At 38.3% G+C, this 16,484-nt stretch overlaps 1 protein-coding gene across 2 annotated transcripts in view; it reads left to right on the plus strand.

Moving 5' to 3' along the window:
* The window catches only part of GUCY1A2 (guanylate cyclase 1 soluble subunit alpha 2), a 150,466-nt gene that overhangs the window by 115,695 nt on the left and 18,287 nt on the right, over positions 1–16,484 (plus strand). For both annotated transcript variants that reach the window (XR_014881106.1, XM_085216267.1), the window contains exon 7: positions 6,071–6,225. Coding sequence is in view for 1 of the 2 variants with exons in the window: in XM_085216267.1 (XP_085072393.1) it covers positions 6,071–6,225 (155 nt within the window). In the remaining variant the exon portion in view is untranslated. The remainder of the gene's footprint in view (positions 1–6,070; positions 6,226–16,484) is intronic.

Genomic DNA, 16,484 nt, shown 5'->3' on the forward strand with positions numbered 1-16,484 from the left:
GCAACTTTTCTTTTAGCATAGAGGGTTTTTTTTTTCCCTTAAATATTTTGAGCATGTGTCATTCATCCTCATTAAAATATCACCCAATCCATTCAGTGTATGTCATATGATGGCACTGTGAGACAAAGATGTCCTCCTACACTAAAGCTCAAACAGAACATTCTGATCATTTTTTTTCTTTTTTTGGGTGTCAGTGGAGTGGAAGCTGGGAAAAATCCTCCACTGGTATGTGGGCTTGCTTGAATGATTAGCTCTTTTTGAAGTGCCTGAACACACAGTTTCACACAGTAATTAAAATCCTGCTGTGAAAATTGCGATTAAAAGCAAAACAAAAGATAATATTTTTGATTAAATGCTATATCAATAATGAAATTGGTTGGTGAGGGAGAAGCAGCATATGAAGCATATTAATGCTATTCTCTTCTTTGGAGTCTTAGGGGGTGGACATAGGGCCTATTCCTCTGTTCAGAATGCTGTAAGTTCTCAGGTACATACTTTATCCTCCTCAACCCACATTATCCTCTTGTACTAAATCATTTTAGGTCAGATGGGTCAGACCCATCTTCTCTTGTAACCAAACCTCCCATAGTGAATTCAGACGGTGTGTCAAGATAGGATTTGACTCCAAAAAACACCCCCACATAAACCTGAGGCTGGAATTAATGAATCCCAAAACTGACACTTTGTCTTTGATTTTTACTTCATCTAATTATACATCAGACTGCTGATAAACACTCATAGTGAAAAAATTTTCCATTATCGGGCATAAAATACAGAATCATAGAATAAAAGGGGTCTTAGGGAAACTCTGGAAGTTGCCTAATCCAACCACTGCTCAAAGAAGGTCTCCCTTAGATCATAGCAGAAGGACATAAGGGAAGGAGAAAATAAATTTTATTCATATCTGAGGCTTCTATACAAAGACTAACTTCACCGTTGCTTGTTCGTCATTCAGTGGAGATGACTGTAGAAAAAGACCAGGGCCCTGTAACTGTACATATATAATGTGGATCACACTGGTAAAGTAGTTGTACCCTTCACACAAACTACAATTTCTTTACCCAATAAATATTTCATAGACTTATTGATCAAAGAAATTCAATCTGTTAGTTCATTATTGTATTTTATTTTTTCTGTGTATAATTTTCTGTGTCTCTTATTTCAGACAGGCTAAATAATTATAAGCCTATGAATAAGAAATCTAGGAAATAATCATTAGAAAAAAAGCCGTGTTCATTTCTTTTAATGTTATTCAAATATAGGGGAAATGTATCCTGTAGTTTTGTTCAATAGAATACCTTGTGAAATTCAAAATGATCTAAATTTTCCTCTGAGCAGGTCTGTTCCTTGGCAACAATTCTGTAGTGAGCTGTGCTGTCATATGTCCCTTTCCAGAAAGACACTGTGATATTTATAAATCTATCTAAGAATACAGATAACCCCCACACTAAAGCATATGTCAGGGCATAGCTGTCGGTCCTGTCAACATGCAGTTCTTTGAAGGAGTAGAAAGAAACCTCGACTCACCAGTGTGTGCCCCGATTTTAGAGCTCCGAGCTTTGAATAATCTATTTTGCAGTAACACATTTCACAAATAAATATCCCTATGTAATGCATACGTTGAGATTCAGAGATAGTGGTGTTGTTAGAAGTTGCCACAAATATTAGGGAAGGTAAGATCTTACAGAACTGGGTATTTTCTGTTTGAGAGGATCTAGCAGTGGGTAATGGACTAATACCTAAGGTGTTCTGTGAGAGGTGACTCTCTAAAGGTGACTACGGGGACAGAATAAAGAAAGTTTATGCCTGAACACTGAATATTGCTCAATATATTAGGACAGAAAGTGATGAGTGCTTATTCGAGAAATGGAAGTGTACAGATATCCAAGGATTGGACAAGAAGTAATTGTTTCAAACTGAAAGAGGGGAGGCTCAGATTGGATAAAAGGAAAATGTTTTTTACACTAAGGGTGGTGAGGCACTGTCACAGGTTATCCAGAGAGGTGATGGATGCCCCATCCCTGAAAACATTGAAGGTCAGGCTGGATGGGGCTCCGAGCAACCTGATCTAGCTGTAAATATCCCTGCTTCTTGCAGAGGAGTTGGATCAGATGGCCTTTAAGGGTACCTTCCATCTCAAACGGTTCTGTGATTCTATGATTATTGAAATTGATGTCCAAAATCATGATCAGCAGAATGCTTCAATGGTATTTAAATGCTAGCCTGGGTTATCCATGTGCCTGGAAATACTTTCCTGCAGGTCCTGCTTCATATTGCCTGAGCTTTGCTACTGGCTCAGCACAAAGCTTGAGCAGCTGCCAGCTGGTCACATTATTTGGGTTTGAAATCCTCCAGGCTGGCTGCATGCAGGATTGCTGCAGCTGAAACTGTGTCGCCTACTTCCAGCCCGCCCTTACCTCTTCAACACACGCTCTGCATTAAGCAGGCAGCTATATGAAGATGGGTTTTGACGCCATCTGGATGCAGTTCACCTGTCAGGCGATCTGGGACTTTTCTTTCAAGCATGGGAGTATGTGTTTCAGAGTGTGAGAACTGCTTATTAAGGTCCTTTTCTGTGTGTGGTGGAAAGGATATGTACTCGTACTGCATATTGCATCAACTACCACTCCCAGGAAATGTTATCATGGTTCATATTTGAGGAGGAAGCATCAGCAACAAACACTTTTCCTTTACAAAAGAAGAATTTATTTTGGCTCTGGAAATCTCTGAAATAAAGATCACAGAGAGATGTTTTTGGAAATTGTCACACATTTTTGCGCTGGGCTTACCAAGAGAAGGATTACATGTACCATGAATGAGGAAGTTTGAATGAGAAAGTTTGCTTGCATTTTATAGCAAGCATCAAGTACTTCTTACTGTCAAACAAAGAGAAAGATACCCATGGACTTGTCTTTTTTCCTGTTCTGCCTTTCATCAGAAAGAATAATTCCTCACTATCATGTTCTCATCCAATTCTTCATACTGCACCTGTCAGGGAATATATCTGATGTCCTTTATTTTCTTCTGAGTTAAGCATGGATACTTTTGCACAGCAACATGTTCTTAAAAACCTTGAAGAATAATTTAAAAATAATAAATGTTCAGGTATCATTACAGTTTGGAACATTGTTCACTCCTATAAATAGACATAACAGAGGAAGAATTTTAATGAAATTTCTCAGTTTTGACTGAAGGGAAATATGAATTTTAATACATTATGTTGGTTGTCAGTGGAAGGACATATATTGATCAAAATCAATAACAGGACAGCCTAACAGTTTTGCAACTATTTGGAAATCCTGAGTAAAGTTCTTTGTCATTTAAGCCCTGAATGATAAAGGAATTAGGTGGACGTGTAAAAAGAAGCTCTTAAAGAGTGGAAGTGGAAAACCAACCATCAACAACTTTTATCTTTCACTTGTAAAAATTAATTTTATTTTATTAGTGTCTTTATTTATTTATTTATTTATTTATTTATTTATTTATTTATTATTGCTACCAGGATTTCCTTCCAGTCTAGTATATAGTCTCATCTCTTTCCAACAGCAAAATAAAGCTAGTGCTCTTTCTTGTAGTTTTGGTCTGACCTTTGCATGTTATTGAGTATTTTCTAGAAGAGGTCACAGTGAGTGGTTCATTTATGAGCCTTTAATAAATGTACAGAGTACAGGTAGAAAAATCAGGCTGTGCTCTTAAAATTATGTACAACATAACTAATCCCCCTATCTCAGAAAAACAAGACATTGCAAATACATGCTTTATTGTTCATTGGAAGCTGTACTTTTGTGTTAATGAGGCTTCTGCTCCTTTGCTGAGGGCAGATACAGACATGAGCAGTCCTTATCTCTCTAACATTCAGGAGACCTGTTTGTTCACTTTTTGACACAGGACCACTCTTTTCCATTGTAAATGAACAATATGTTGTGCAAAAGCTGGAAACCTTCATGCTCCTAAATAGTGTCAAAATAATGTAGATGTGATGGATTTGCATAGATGTTTGCAGCCAAAGCAAGTTTGTGGGTACTTCCCAGCCCAGGGGCATATAGTATTTGGGGCATTTCAGCAGCTGCCTTTCAAACTATAGTAAAGGCTTGAAAGCTCAATGAAATTCAAGTGCTGATTGTTCACAGATTTATTTATTTTTTAATCCTAGCCTGTAATTAATAGCATTACTGAGAGGATTGAATGTTTTATGGTGCCTGTGGGATAGCTGAAAGTTATATTGCACAATACAGAACAATGTCTTCTTAGGTTAGCATGGGCTTAATATACGGCAAATATAATGCCATACCTACTGCTGGTAGCATGTAAGAAATGAACAAAATGAGAAGGGTGCTTAGCTGTATGGTAAAAATCTAGGACACATGGGAAGAACTACAGGGAGTGAAATAATGTGGGATCCCACATGTTTGTAGAACTTCAAAAGCACCAAGGTTATAAAGCTAAGAGTGATTTCTCAACAATATATTCTGGTATGTAAGCTAACAAGATAGTAATTTTATTTTTTTATTTGTATTTAGGCAGAAATTAACAGTTATTAAAAATAGGAATTATTAGACAAAAACACAGTGTGATAAATGTGAATTGAATAAGTCAAATGGAGTACAGGTTGGTATAAATAAGTCACTCAATCAGTGTCCATTGGATCCTCTGTTTTATTATTTGTTTCCTGCATGTTGATGATCAGAGGGCTGGAGCATGTCTCCTGTGAAGAAAGATTGAGGGAACTGAGATTATTCAGCTTGGAGAAGAGAAGGCTCTGGGGAGACCTTATTGTGGACTTCCAGTACTTGAAGAGAGCATATAAACAGGAGGAGGAACGGCTGTTTACGAGGGTGGATAGTGATAGGACAAGGGCGAATGGTTTTAAACTGAGACAGTCAGACTGAGGTTTAGGTTAGATATGAGGAGGAAGTTTTTCACTCAGAGGGTGGTGACACACTGGAACAGGTTGCCCAAGGAGGTTGTGGATGCCCCATCCCTGGAGGCATTGAAGGCCAGGCTGGATGTGGCTCTGGGCAGCCTGGTCTGGTGGTTGGTGACCCTGCACATAGCAGGGGGGTTGAAACAATGATTGATGATTATTGTTGTCTTTTTCAACCCAGGCCATTCTAAGATTCTATGATTCTATGTTGTCTCAGTACAGTTGTTACAAGTAAAAGTGTCCTCAGAAGCTAGTAATATAAGCCTCTTTTCTTTTTTCTTAATTTTATAATGTTAACAAGAGAAAAAGACTTCCCTACTTGTAAAAATTATTATATTGTCAAACAAAATAGGTTGCTAAAATTTATGAATAAATTGAAGTGATTATTTGTTCTAAAGGAACCTTGGAGGGCGATTCCAAGCTTTTAGGATCAGTGTGATATCCACATCTCAGACAGTTTCAAGGGAGTGATTACAAGGTTGGGCTTTTTTTTTCTTTCTTTTTTTTTTTTTTCTCCTTTTTTTTTTTTTTCCCCTGTTCACTGGGGACTTATACCTTCTTATTTCGGGGAGGATGAAATGATTTTTAAAATTACTGGTGCCTTAATTTCCTCATCTTCACTGTTGCATTATCTCTCTGTCTGTCAAAGGGAGAAAATCAGCTTTAGCCCTTTGGCAGGAAAAAAATGATGGAAAAAAGTACCATATTCATTCACTCTATTTTACTGTTCTTCCTTACAGCTTGAGAAAATTTGGGTCTTGTTTTAAAGCCTGCATCAGAACCGGTGACAAACCCTCTGTGGTGTATCTATTTGAGTTTTTACTGATATTGCAGTTACAGTTGGTTATTTGGTTCTGTTCTGTTTGTGATTCCTGTTTTTACTGTGGTATTCTCCAGCACTGTGGGCACAGAAGCAGCAGACAAAAATGTTTATAGTGAAAAGATACCATGTTTGTCTTCTTCCCCTTTTTTAACACCATCTGATCTGAGCTTGTGGAATGCGGAGCCTACTTCCTTTCACTCTGCATTCTCTGATTTATTATTTCTTTGACAGGGTTGCTGTGACTGACTTGTAAGTTAGGGCTGATGCCATTAACACATGCAGCACAAAATAGACAAACTGACACAAATCTCATGTTTTTGCAGATGAGGATAGGCATTCACTCAGGATCAGTGCTGGCCGGCGTTGTTGGTGTAAGAATGCCACGCTACTGTCTCTTTGGAAACAATGTCACCCTTGCAAGCAAGTTTGAGTCAGGAAGTCATCCACGTCGCATCAATGTCAGTCCAACCACATACCAGTAAGTGCTCTTAGCTTTTCATACTGCTTTTTTATTACAATCTGTTTACAGTGAGTTCTTAAAGCATGCTCTGCCCTCACTTGGCATATGAACTAGAGCACAAAGTCAGTAGGTTGCAGAATAATTGGAAAGAGCAATTGCATGATGTTCTCAGGCATTCATTTGCATGTTTGTGTCAGAATGTGTAGAAAATGGAAGCAGTGAAAGCAAAGGAGCACAACAAGGAGGGCCAGCAGTTTCTACCTAAAATACCATGTAACAGAAGTGGGCAATTGATACTAAACTGAGAGGAGCTGTTAATTCCCTTGAGAGTAGGGAGGCCTTACAGACAGATATTGATAAATTGGAGGGCTGGGGAATCATCAGCAGCAAGAAACCGAAGCAAGAGCAAGCACCTAGGATAGGGCAACCCTGAATCAATGTACAGGCTGGGGAACCAGAGAGCGGAGAGCAGGAAGAGGGATCTGGGGATTCTGAATTTCGGCAAGTTGAGTGTGAGTCAGCAGTGTGCCCTGACAGCCCAAAGGGCCAACCATGCCCTGGGGTGCCCTGGGGCCAGCCCTGCCATATGGCAGGGGAAGGGGCTGTGCCCTCTGCTCTGCACTGTGCAGCCTCACCTCCTGCACTGAGTGCAGGTTCGAGTGCCACAGTATGAGAAGGGCATAAAGCTATTAGGGGGAGTCCAAAGGAGGGCTACAGAGATGGTGAAGGATTTGGAGGGCAAGGGGTATGAGAAGTAGCTGAGGTCCCTGGTGTGCTCAGCCCAGAGCAGAGCAGGCTGAGGGGAGGCCTCATGGCAGCGCCAGAGGGCGGTGAGCATGGAACAGGCTGCCCAGGGCAATGGGCACGGCCCTGAGCTGCTGGACAGTACTCAGATAACAGGTTTGGATTTTGGGTGGTGCTGTGTGGGATCAGGGGTTGGACTTGATGATTCTAATGGGTCCCTTTCAACGCAGGATATTCTATGATTTTTATTTCATGGGCAGTGTCTCTCATAGTGCCATCTTTTTGTGTACTATCACAGCTTTCAGACAAGGGTTTTTTTTTCTTTTCACCAGCCGTACACAGTAGATGAAAAGAAGCATGTTTCCACTGACTCAGGAGAAAGCCTTTAATTTTGTCAGTGACACCGAGGAGTTTTTGTGCTTTCTTGGCGACAAAGTTTCTTAGCACTGTGAAGAGACACTTGATAAAAGTATTTTCTTAATAAGAAAAAAGATTGGAAATGGCAAAGCATAATCACCGCCTCTTTGAAGAAATTATGCAAATAATCAAGCAAAGGCTTGATTAAATCAGGTTATGAGGAACATCTCCTAAAATAATGAAAGGTGTTCCTTATTGTTCAAATTTGACAGCTTGACTATAAGAATTTCTTGTGCTTGGATTATGACTGATATATTCACTGCTTTTGGGCAGGAGATCTAAATCTTACTCTTTTTTTCTACACTCTGAAGTAATTTTCTGAAGTGCAGTTTTTGCTCAGGTTTTCAGGCTGTTCCTCTGCAGTAAGTCTGTAAGAAATTTCTCAAACAATACTTCTTTTCTTTCTTTTCTTTCTTTCTCTCTTTTTTTTTTTTCTTTTACAGACCTGTGCATCTCAGTATTTACTTTTCCCAAAACTATCTGTGTAAATTAAGGCTTTGAATGGAATTTCTTCATCCAAGAATTGAAGCTTCTGATACACTGAAATAGAAAGCAGTCAGAAATAAAAGTTAAAAAGTAATTAAAACTAGTGAATAAAATGTCACTTATCTGAAGAGCCCATTTACTTGAAATCAGATTTATGGAAAGGGACGCAAGTGTAGGTAATTTAACAAGAGGCAGAAAATCTGAACAGACTTTTGCATTGTGTGCAGAGGGAGGTTCATATGGTTTTCTGGTAATGTGCAAGAGAAACATAAACCTAAGTTACTGTCAGGTATAGAAAATCTACTCATTTAAATAAAAATGATTTCTATAGATACATAGGAAATATGTATTCATATACAATTATATTGAACTGACAGCATACTCCAGTGGTCAGAGGGAGATCATCAAGGAGAAAAAGCTGAGCTGTCCAGAATAGGGTAATGTGGAAGAGCAAGAGACAGTGGATATAAAGAGGAGAGGCTCAGCCTGCTTATGAAGAGATACTCTGTCCCATGAGGACAGCTGGACAGTGGCATAGGCTGTGCACAGAGGCTGAGCATTCTCTATCTTTGAATGTTTTCAAGACCTGACTGAGTGGAACTCTGAGCAATCCAGTCTGAATTCAGTGTTTATCTTTTTTTGAGCAATAGTTTGGATGAGAAAGCTCTTGTGGTGCTTCCCAGACTGAATTATTTTACGGGTGTCTGATGTTTATGAGCGTCCAGCCTATTGGCTTGCTTGAGCTGCATATAAAATATATAATATAGTTAATTTATATGCATAAAAAAGTCTTTTTAAATATATATTTTTATTAAAATACAAAAAGGGCAAGAAAAACAGAAAACAAGTGGGTTGGACGTATATGATTGTCCAGTTAGCACCCTGAGTGCCTGTTGATTGAAATTCTAGATCTAAATAAAGAAATTGATAATTTTTGACGTAAACCTATGCATTCTACTGAAAAAGAAAAAATAACCTGCTTAATGTCACAGCATCAACTGGTGTATCTAGAATAGTTTCATACGTTGTGTATAACTCTGACAGCTTTTGAAACTTGGTGAACAATAGCAACTTTCACTGAAGGGACCCAGTTATTTTTTTGAAGTAGACATTGTGAAAATAAAGTAAAAGACAAAAAGACAAGATTGTGCTTTAGTTCTTTACACAAAGTTTACTTCTGAATGGTTTTGGATATTGATTTTCTGGTGAATCCATAGAAAAATATATACCGATTTAACAGTTCAGCCTTGTGTTATTTGTTGGACTGCTCAAGTCTGTTGAAAACACAGTCTTTAGAATAGGAGTATTGAAAGATTCCCATGGCTACTTGCAAGCAAAAAACAATTTACAAAGCAGTCATGGAGGAGCCATGTATCAGGTGACATTTTGGTATTATATGAGAGTATGTCTTGAAACCACTGGGTTGTTGATGAAAGTCAAATTGTTTCAGCATGGCCAAGCTTTCACCTAATGTGATCATCATGTCTGATTTTGTCTTCCAGAATACTACAAATTTTGACTTTAGCTTCAAAAAAAAAAGGAAGGTAGTGAAAAATGAGTGATGATATTGTAATGTTATTGCAAAAAATTGCAAAATCAGGGCTCAATTTAGAGAGCTTTAAGTGCAAGTAGCAGGTTAAGTGCATGGTTAGAGGTAAAAGAAGTAGAAACAGCAATAAAACATGTTCAAATGTGAGACAGTTATCATTCAAGATTCTCCCAGACTTTTACAGAAGGTATTTGAGAAAATAAAGTGAATGTACATGGAGCCACTGAAAAGACTATTACAAACTATGCCTGCTGGAATGTTTGAAAGGATGAGAACAGATAGGGAGAAGTCAGGAAACAGCACCATTGGCAGGAGCCAGGAAAGACTGCGATTACAAAATATTCCATAAAGCAAAATTATTCAGAGATCCTGAAGGTGATCAAGGGCATTTTAACATGATATAGTAGTACTATCTAAATAAATGAGTAATAATCCGATGCACCAGTATATAACTTTTCTTGTGTAGAATTTGCATGTGTATATAATTTACTATGTACAAATTCCTTGCATTTGAGGTGATTCCTTGCAAATTGCAACATCTTTACAGCTGACCTTTCAATAAAACCAAGTGCAAGGTGCTGATCTTGGGTCAGAGCAATCCCAGGTATTTATACAAACTGGGGGAAGATCTCCTTGAGAGCAGCACTGCAGAGAAGGACTTTGGGGGTCCTGATGGACCAGAAGCTGGACATGAGCCAGCAGTGTGTGCTTGCAGCCCTGAAGGCCAACTGTGTTCTGGGCTGCATTAAAAAAGGGGTGGCCAGCAGGGAGAGGAAGGTGATTGTCCCCCTCTACTTGGCTCTTGTGAGGCCTCATCTGCAGTGCTGCGTCCAGGCCTGGGGCCCCCAGTACATAAAGGACGTGGAGCTCTTGAAGCGGGTCCAGAGGAGGGCCACTGACATGTTCAGAGGGCTGGAGCACCTCTCCTATGAAGAAAGGTTGAGGGAACTGGCTTGTTTAGCTTGGAGAAGAGAAAACTCCAGGGAGACCTCATTGTGGCCTTCCAGTACTTGAAAGGAGCATACAAACAGGAGGGGGAACGGCTGTTTATGACGGTGGATAGTGATAGGACAAGGGCGAATGGTTTTAAACTGAGACAGGGGAGGTTTAAGTTAGATGTTAGGAGGAAGTTTTTCACTCAGAGGGTGGTGACACACTGGAACAGGTTGCCCAAGGAGGTTGTGGATGCCCCATCCCTGGAGGCATTGAAGGCCAGGCTGGATGTGGCTCTGGGCAGCCTAGTCTGGTGGTTGGTGACCCTGCACATAGCAGGGGGGTTGAAACAATGATTGATGATTATTGTTGTCTTTTTCAACCCAGGCCATTCTACGATTCTCTGATTCTATGATTCTATGATCATTCTGTGCTGCCATTTACTCATTTAATGTTTTTATTATCTTAGAAGAAGTATTCTACAAAGTAGATAATTCCACAATTAGTATGAAAATAACAGAATTCCTTTTAATTACTAGCGTTTATCATAATGCATGTGTGTCTACCGTGATTATTCTGATAATATATTTTGTACTTACAAAGCATGCAGATACTGCAAACATGTCTCATACTTATCAGCTTTCATTTTACAGTATAAATTATGCATTACAAAGTGTCATCAGCGTTCAAATGATAATCGTACATCAGTATGCCTATTAATGGTTCAGACACTTCCCTATGAGCCCATAATCTGCCCTTGTGAGAAGGAGAGTTTAAATAAATAAGATGTGGTGTTGCTTAGCAGCAGCAGTGAACCTGAGGCAGACTTGCTCCCAGTTACACTTGCTGGGGAAGAGCTCAGCAGTATAAGACAGTGTCTTTTACAAAAGTGGGCTTTGAATCTGCTGGTGATAAAAGATCAGTTCTTTTCAAAATACCTTGTTCTTTTGACACAGACTGGTCTTCTGACAGAAGGACTACAGAGCACTTGTTACTTTGAATCACTGAGTATTGTACAGTGAAAAGCACTGAACAGCACTGGAAAAACTTCTGGTGAAACGTATGGAAATTGTGGAGACTACTGGTCCCAGGCTGGCCCTTATTAAACATATTGCCAGTAAGGAGTAGGAGAATAACACATTCCACATTCCTGTAGTAAACTGGCAAATCCAGCTGTAGGTTTACGTAATTCATTTGTATTATCCTGAACTGAATAAAATTACCATATTTTCCATAAGCAAGGGAAATCATATTTTTCAGTCTCCTGTTCAGTATAGAAGAAAGATTAATTACTCTTTAATTATTTGTTTTAGCCTTGAATAATAAAATTTATCTGATACTAATATAATACATCTACATTTATTCTGTTTTCTTGATAGTATTTAAACGTAATGCCTTAGGACTTCAACACTTAAAGCAGGCAAACTTAATTGTTGCTTTAGATCAAGTAACTATTTTAAGAATAACTTTTTTTCTTTTCCTCTTCTTTCCTCATATGACCTTTTCTAGTACATATTTCCCTTACAGAGAATGTACTTCAAATAAGTATGGGATACAGATATACTTCCCATTGTCACATGGTAGGCAATACATCCAGCACTGAGCGTAAGCAGAGTTAGTCACCCTGTTCCCACCTCCTGATGTGATTAGGGCAGAGAGCCACCGAGGGCTGTTTTGCATGGAGCTGGGTGAGGTCATTGCCAGTTCACCTGCCTAAATTGCTCTTCAGCCTTTAGAATCAATTAAAACCTGCAAGATTTTGAATTTGTATGCTGTTACATGGAACTCAATTTACTTTTTGGTAATTAAAAATAAGTATTTATATCTATCATTATCTATTTTTTTTTTTTATAACACTATGAGTTTCTATAAATGCCTCAGAGTATTTTATTTTCAATAAGTTCTTTTTCCTACTGTTTGTGTCTTTATCTGTATATGGGCAGATAAGTGGATTTACTCTCTGAGAGCCTTTTCAGGTTTTAAAATTTTTGTTTCTGACAATCCTTTAAAAAAGTTTTTCTTTTTATCATGTTCACCATGTAGGCTTTCATGAGATGTATTATCGGACAGAGAATTCAGCTGTGGGCAAAAGGGGAACACAGCTTGTATATGGACATAAGAAATCAGTCTAATTAAAGTGTTAGAAGTCTCATCCAAATGCACTGGTTTATTCTTGTTTTTCTATTCCCTTTTATTCCTGAAAGCTGTGTCATCTGCCTCCATGAGGCTGCACTTCCATAGTCACTGTGTTTTGTGAATCCAGTTCTGAATTCTCTTCTCCATTGCTTGACATTCTCATTTGAGGATCATGGGATAACTTCTGGTTCGATCACTGTCAGTTAGATAACAGTAGATGTTATGCTGCCCAATTCCACACAGCTTAACTAAAGCTATAAGTTACTTAAGCAATATGGCTGATATTTTTAGAACTGAAATAAACTCAATCTTAGGCAACTCCACACAAATCCTAGATCTGTATTGTTGGGTCTATACAAAGCCTGTGACCTTTCCCTAGTGATGGCAAAATCCTAATCACTGACTCTGGTTCTATTATGTCCTGATCAAAGTGCTGACGCAGTAACTCTTCTGCTTAGTGAGTGAGAAATAGAAGTATTAGAAGTTAGTGATAGACACCATGCATAGCTGCATGTGATATACAATGTATTAAATACAAAATCAGGACTAATTCTTTCATAATCTTACTACACTTGAAGGAAAAATACCAATACATGAACTTCCATAAAGTACAACATGACATAAATTAGAATCAGGCATAGTCAAGTTTTTCTCAGTCTCCCAGTCTTTCTAGTATGTACAAAAACAGTGGGAGAAATTCAAAGCCACTAACATTTAGGACCAAGTAGACTGATTTGGGGCATTACAGGAGCAAATTAATACACTTATATAGTGTATATTATAAGCAGACTATCAATTTCTAATTAATGGCATAATAATTCATATGGAAACAAATGAGTTGATGTATTTTGTGAAACCAGATACCAGCTAGTGAAGTGACCAACGCTCATTCACACAGAGGAAGAGATCAGCAATCCCAGAGGATACTGATAATCCATTTGTGAAGCCATTAATTAACTTTTCCTGATTTTACCAATTAATAAATGGAGCTAAACAAGGTAAAGACAGTTCAGTACACTTCATCAGAAGCAGCTTCCCACTGTAAGAGTTAGAACAGAAATAATTTTTCTTTATTTATAGTCAGAGAAGATAACATGTAAGGAAGACTGACCTAAGCACTTCGCTCTTTTTGCTGCATGCTGTATTTAGGAAGGCAGTATATGTTCTCCTTTAATTTAGTCCATTGTATTTCTTTAAGAAAACTCAAACATTGATCTATGCAAAACTATATATCTTAAAGAAGTTTACGTCAATGCTCAGTTCTGAGTGGGTGTTTTAACTCTGACTAAACAAATTGCCAGATTGTATCATATCATCAATTTTATTTAGAGTTCATATAAATTCATTATACTGAGGTTAAAATGCATATACGTATGGAAAACCATACCAACCTCCCCTCCACTCCAGAAAATGAAAAGAGGATGATTCTCAGATACTATCTTTTTGTCTGAATGGTAATAGTATTTCCATCAGGGAAGGGAAAGAACAAGAATTTAAGCTGTTAAGATTTCATGTTAAGAGGGGAAGCTGTCAAATTAATCAATTACAAATCAGAAATTTTTCCTCCCCTAAAACATCAATAAGAAAGACAAGCTGAGGGTAGACCTGGTTCCAGGCAATTTGTAGGAATACTTGAGTAGCCTCGTCCTCACAGTTTAAGTTAAATTGTAAATTGTGTATCCAACTGCTTGAGTGGAATCCAGAATTCTGACCCTGTGAATAACCTACCATAAAAACGTCCTTTGCAGTAACGCTCTTAAGGGAAATATTCAGAAGTGATGCAGGAAGGACTGCTGAGATAAATGCTTTGGAATAGTTTCAAACTAGTTGTTATATGCATATTCCTGAACTGCTGAGGTTGCACTACCTCAAATGAAGCTCTACGACTGTGAAATACTGGAGGGATTTGAAATGCTTTATGTAGAGTTTAAGATGCCAGATAATTTCTCAGACTTTCAGAGCAGGCACAACAAAGCACTCTGAGATTGGACAGCAAGTTGGGACTAACAACCAGAACAGGTGCCACCACAAGCTTCCAGACACAAGGTTTTACACCAATTAGTGCCCAGAGTCAGAGAGGAAATGCAAGAGCCAGTTGTGTGGCTCAGCTTTGCCCTTGCTGTCGATCTGCACTATTCGTTCAACTCTTGGCAGAACTGTACTCTAAGGCTCTTCATACCCTTGAAGAGGAAGGCAAGAAACTTAACAAGGGCTGTTACCTCTGGGTTGCAGACATCAACTGGTACTGTTTTAACCTTGTGAATCATCTAAATATGGGAGAGAAGTTTCCTGGAGAAAAATGTCCCCACTGATAAACACTGAGGATAAGCAGAAAACTCCTTTTTTGGTGTATGCACAAAGCTATGAGAAATCAGATGCAATTTCTGAAATCTGATCCCACTGTCTGAGAAACCGACTGTCAGGACCAGTATGTTTAACAGAGTCCAAAGAAGAACCTGTACTTTAGGACAAGACTGGAAGAGATCGTTTTTATCTTGCTTAAAGCCTTTCTAATTAGAGTCATCAAGAATTGATTTTTTTTTTCATAAGCATATAAAGTAAGTAGCATAGAATATGATTATAAGTAGCTTCCATTAATATTTGTTAAAGAGGACTATTTCCTGCTGTGATCGCTTGGGAGCTGAAATAAAGGTCAGCTAGGCAATTTCTGACGAGAGGCTAATTCAAATATTATCTAATATAGTGATGTGAAGTCTATCACAAGCCACACTGGATAAATTTCCAAATAGCTGTACTAATTGGTTAGTCACTCTTCGCTGCTGGCACTTTTGATAATCTCAGAGAATTTCATTACAACCAAGTTGCAACTCACAAAACAGCTGAAAATAACGCCTTTGATTAATATTTTGTACTTTCATCCTATGAGGAAAATAGTGTGAAAATATTGATTAAACTCAATGCCAGCCCTGAACTAAATCTCTCTATCTGTAACTGTCATTACAATCAAATAATGTTGGGCTCTGAGAAAGAAACCACTGATTTTTAGCAAGGCTGGATGCTCTACAGTGAATGGGCCATTCAGAGAAGAAAGTCTGGAGTGAAAGCTTGTGGTTTTAGTTCAGAAAGTTCAAAGAGTTCATCTATTCCTTGCAAAATCTAGTTTGAAAAATAGGGTTGCTTCATTGTATTAAAGTGGTAGACTTAAAATACAAGATATTTACTGCAAGCATTGTGGAGATGAGAGAGAGAAGCTTCTCTGCAGAGGCCTCTGCAGATTCTCACACAATATGGAAAGAAGATCACTGTGTTTTGCTCATAGAGTTGACAGCCTGGAAAATAGATTATGACACTCAAACCATATGGTAAACAAAGACCACCACAGAAGTTCAAAGGCAAAAACATGGTTAGACTTACGGCCATCTGATTACTTAAAAGCTGAGAAAAAAATGCCTTTATATTTAGAGAAATTGTGAGGAGCTCACATGGATTCTCCCAGCCAAAAAGAAAAGAAAAAAAAAAATTAGTAAAGGAAGTTCCATTAAATATGCTGAAAATCCTAGAATATTCACCCAGCAACAGGATTCATTCAGTCATTTACTCTCCAGAAATCAGCTTTAGAGACACAAAATAAACAGCCTATTACAAAATCTGCTGAAGTTAACAAGGTTCTTCCCACTGATGTTTTTGAGTTTCTCTCTGATTGAGAGAAAGAATAAATATCTTTGAGAAGAAGATGAAGGCTATTTTCATGTATCCAACTGTGCTTAGAATTTACTATTACCTCAAAATTGTTCTTTTCAATTCTTCATTTACTGGAAACAAATAGAAAAGGTGTAGATTGTTTACTTCATTTTGCAACTAAGCTATTTTCATGAAAAGGCCCCAAATTACCAGATTTAGCCAGAAAAAGTTTTTCCAACATGGAGAAAGACTACAGATAGCAACAGGCAGTATCATCAGATCTGTGACATTGTGCCATTTGTACAGCATGGCTGGAGGAGAGCGGGGTTGGCTTTGTAGCTCACATGAGCCTGTATCTGTTTTTGACCTC

This window comes from Meleagris gallopavo, chromosome 1 (assembly GCF_905368555.1).
Source record: "Meleagris gallopavo chromosome 1, MGAL_WU_HG_1.1, whole genome shotgun sequence".
Taxonomy (NCBI): domain Eukaryota; kingdom Metazoa; phylum Chordata; class Aves; order Galliformes; family Phasianidae; genus Meleagris; species Meleagris gallopavo.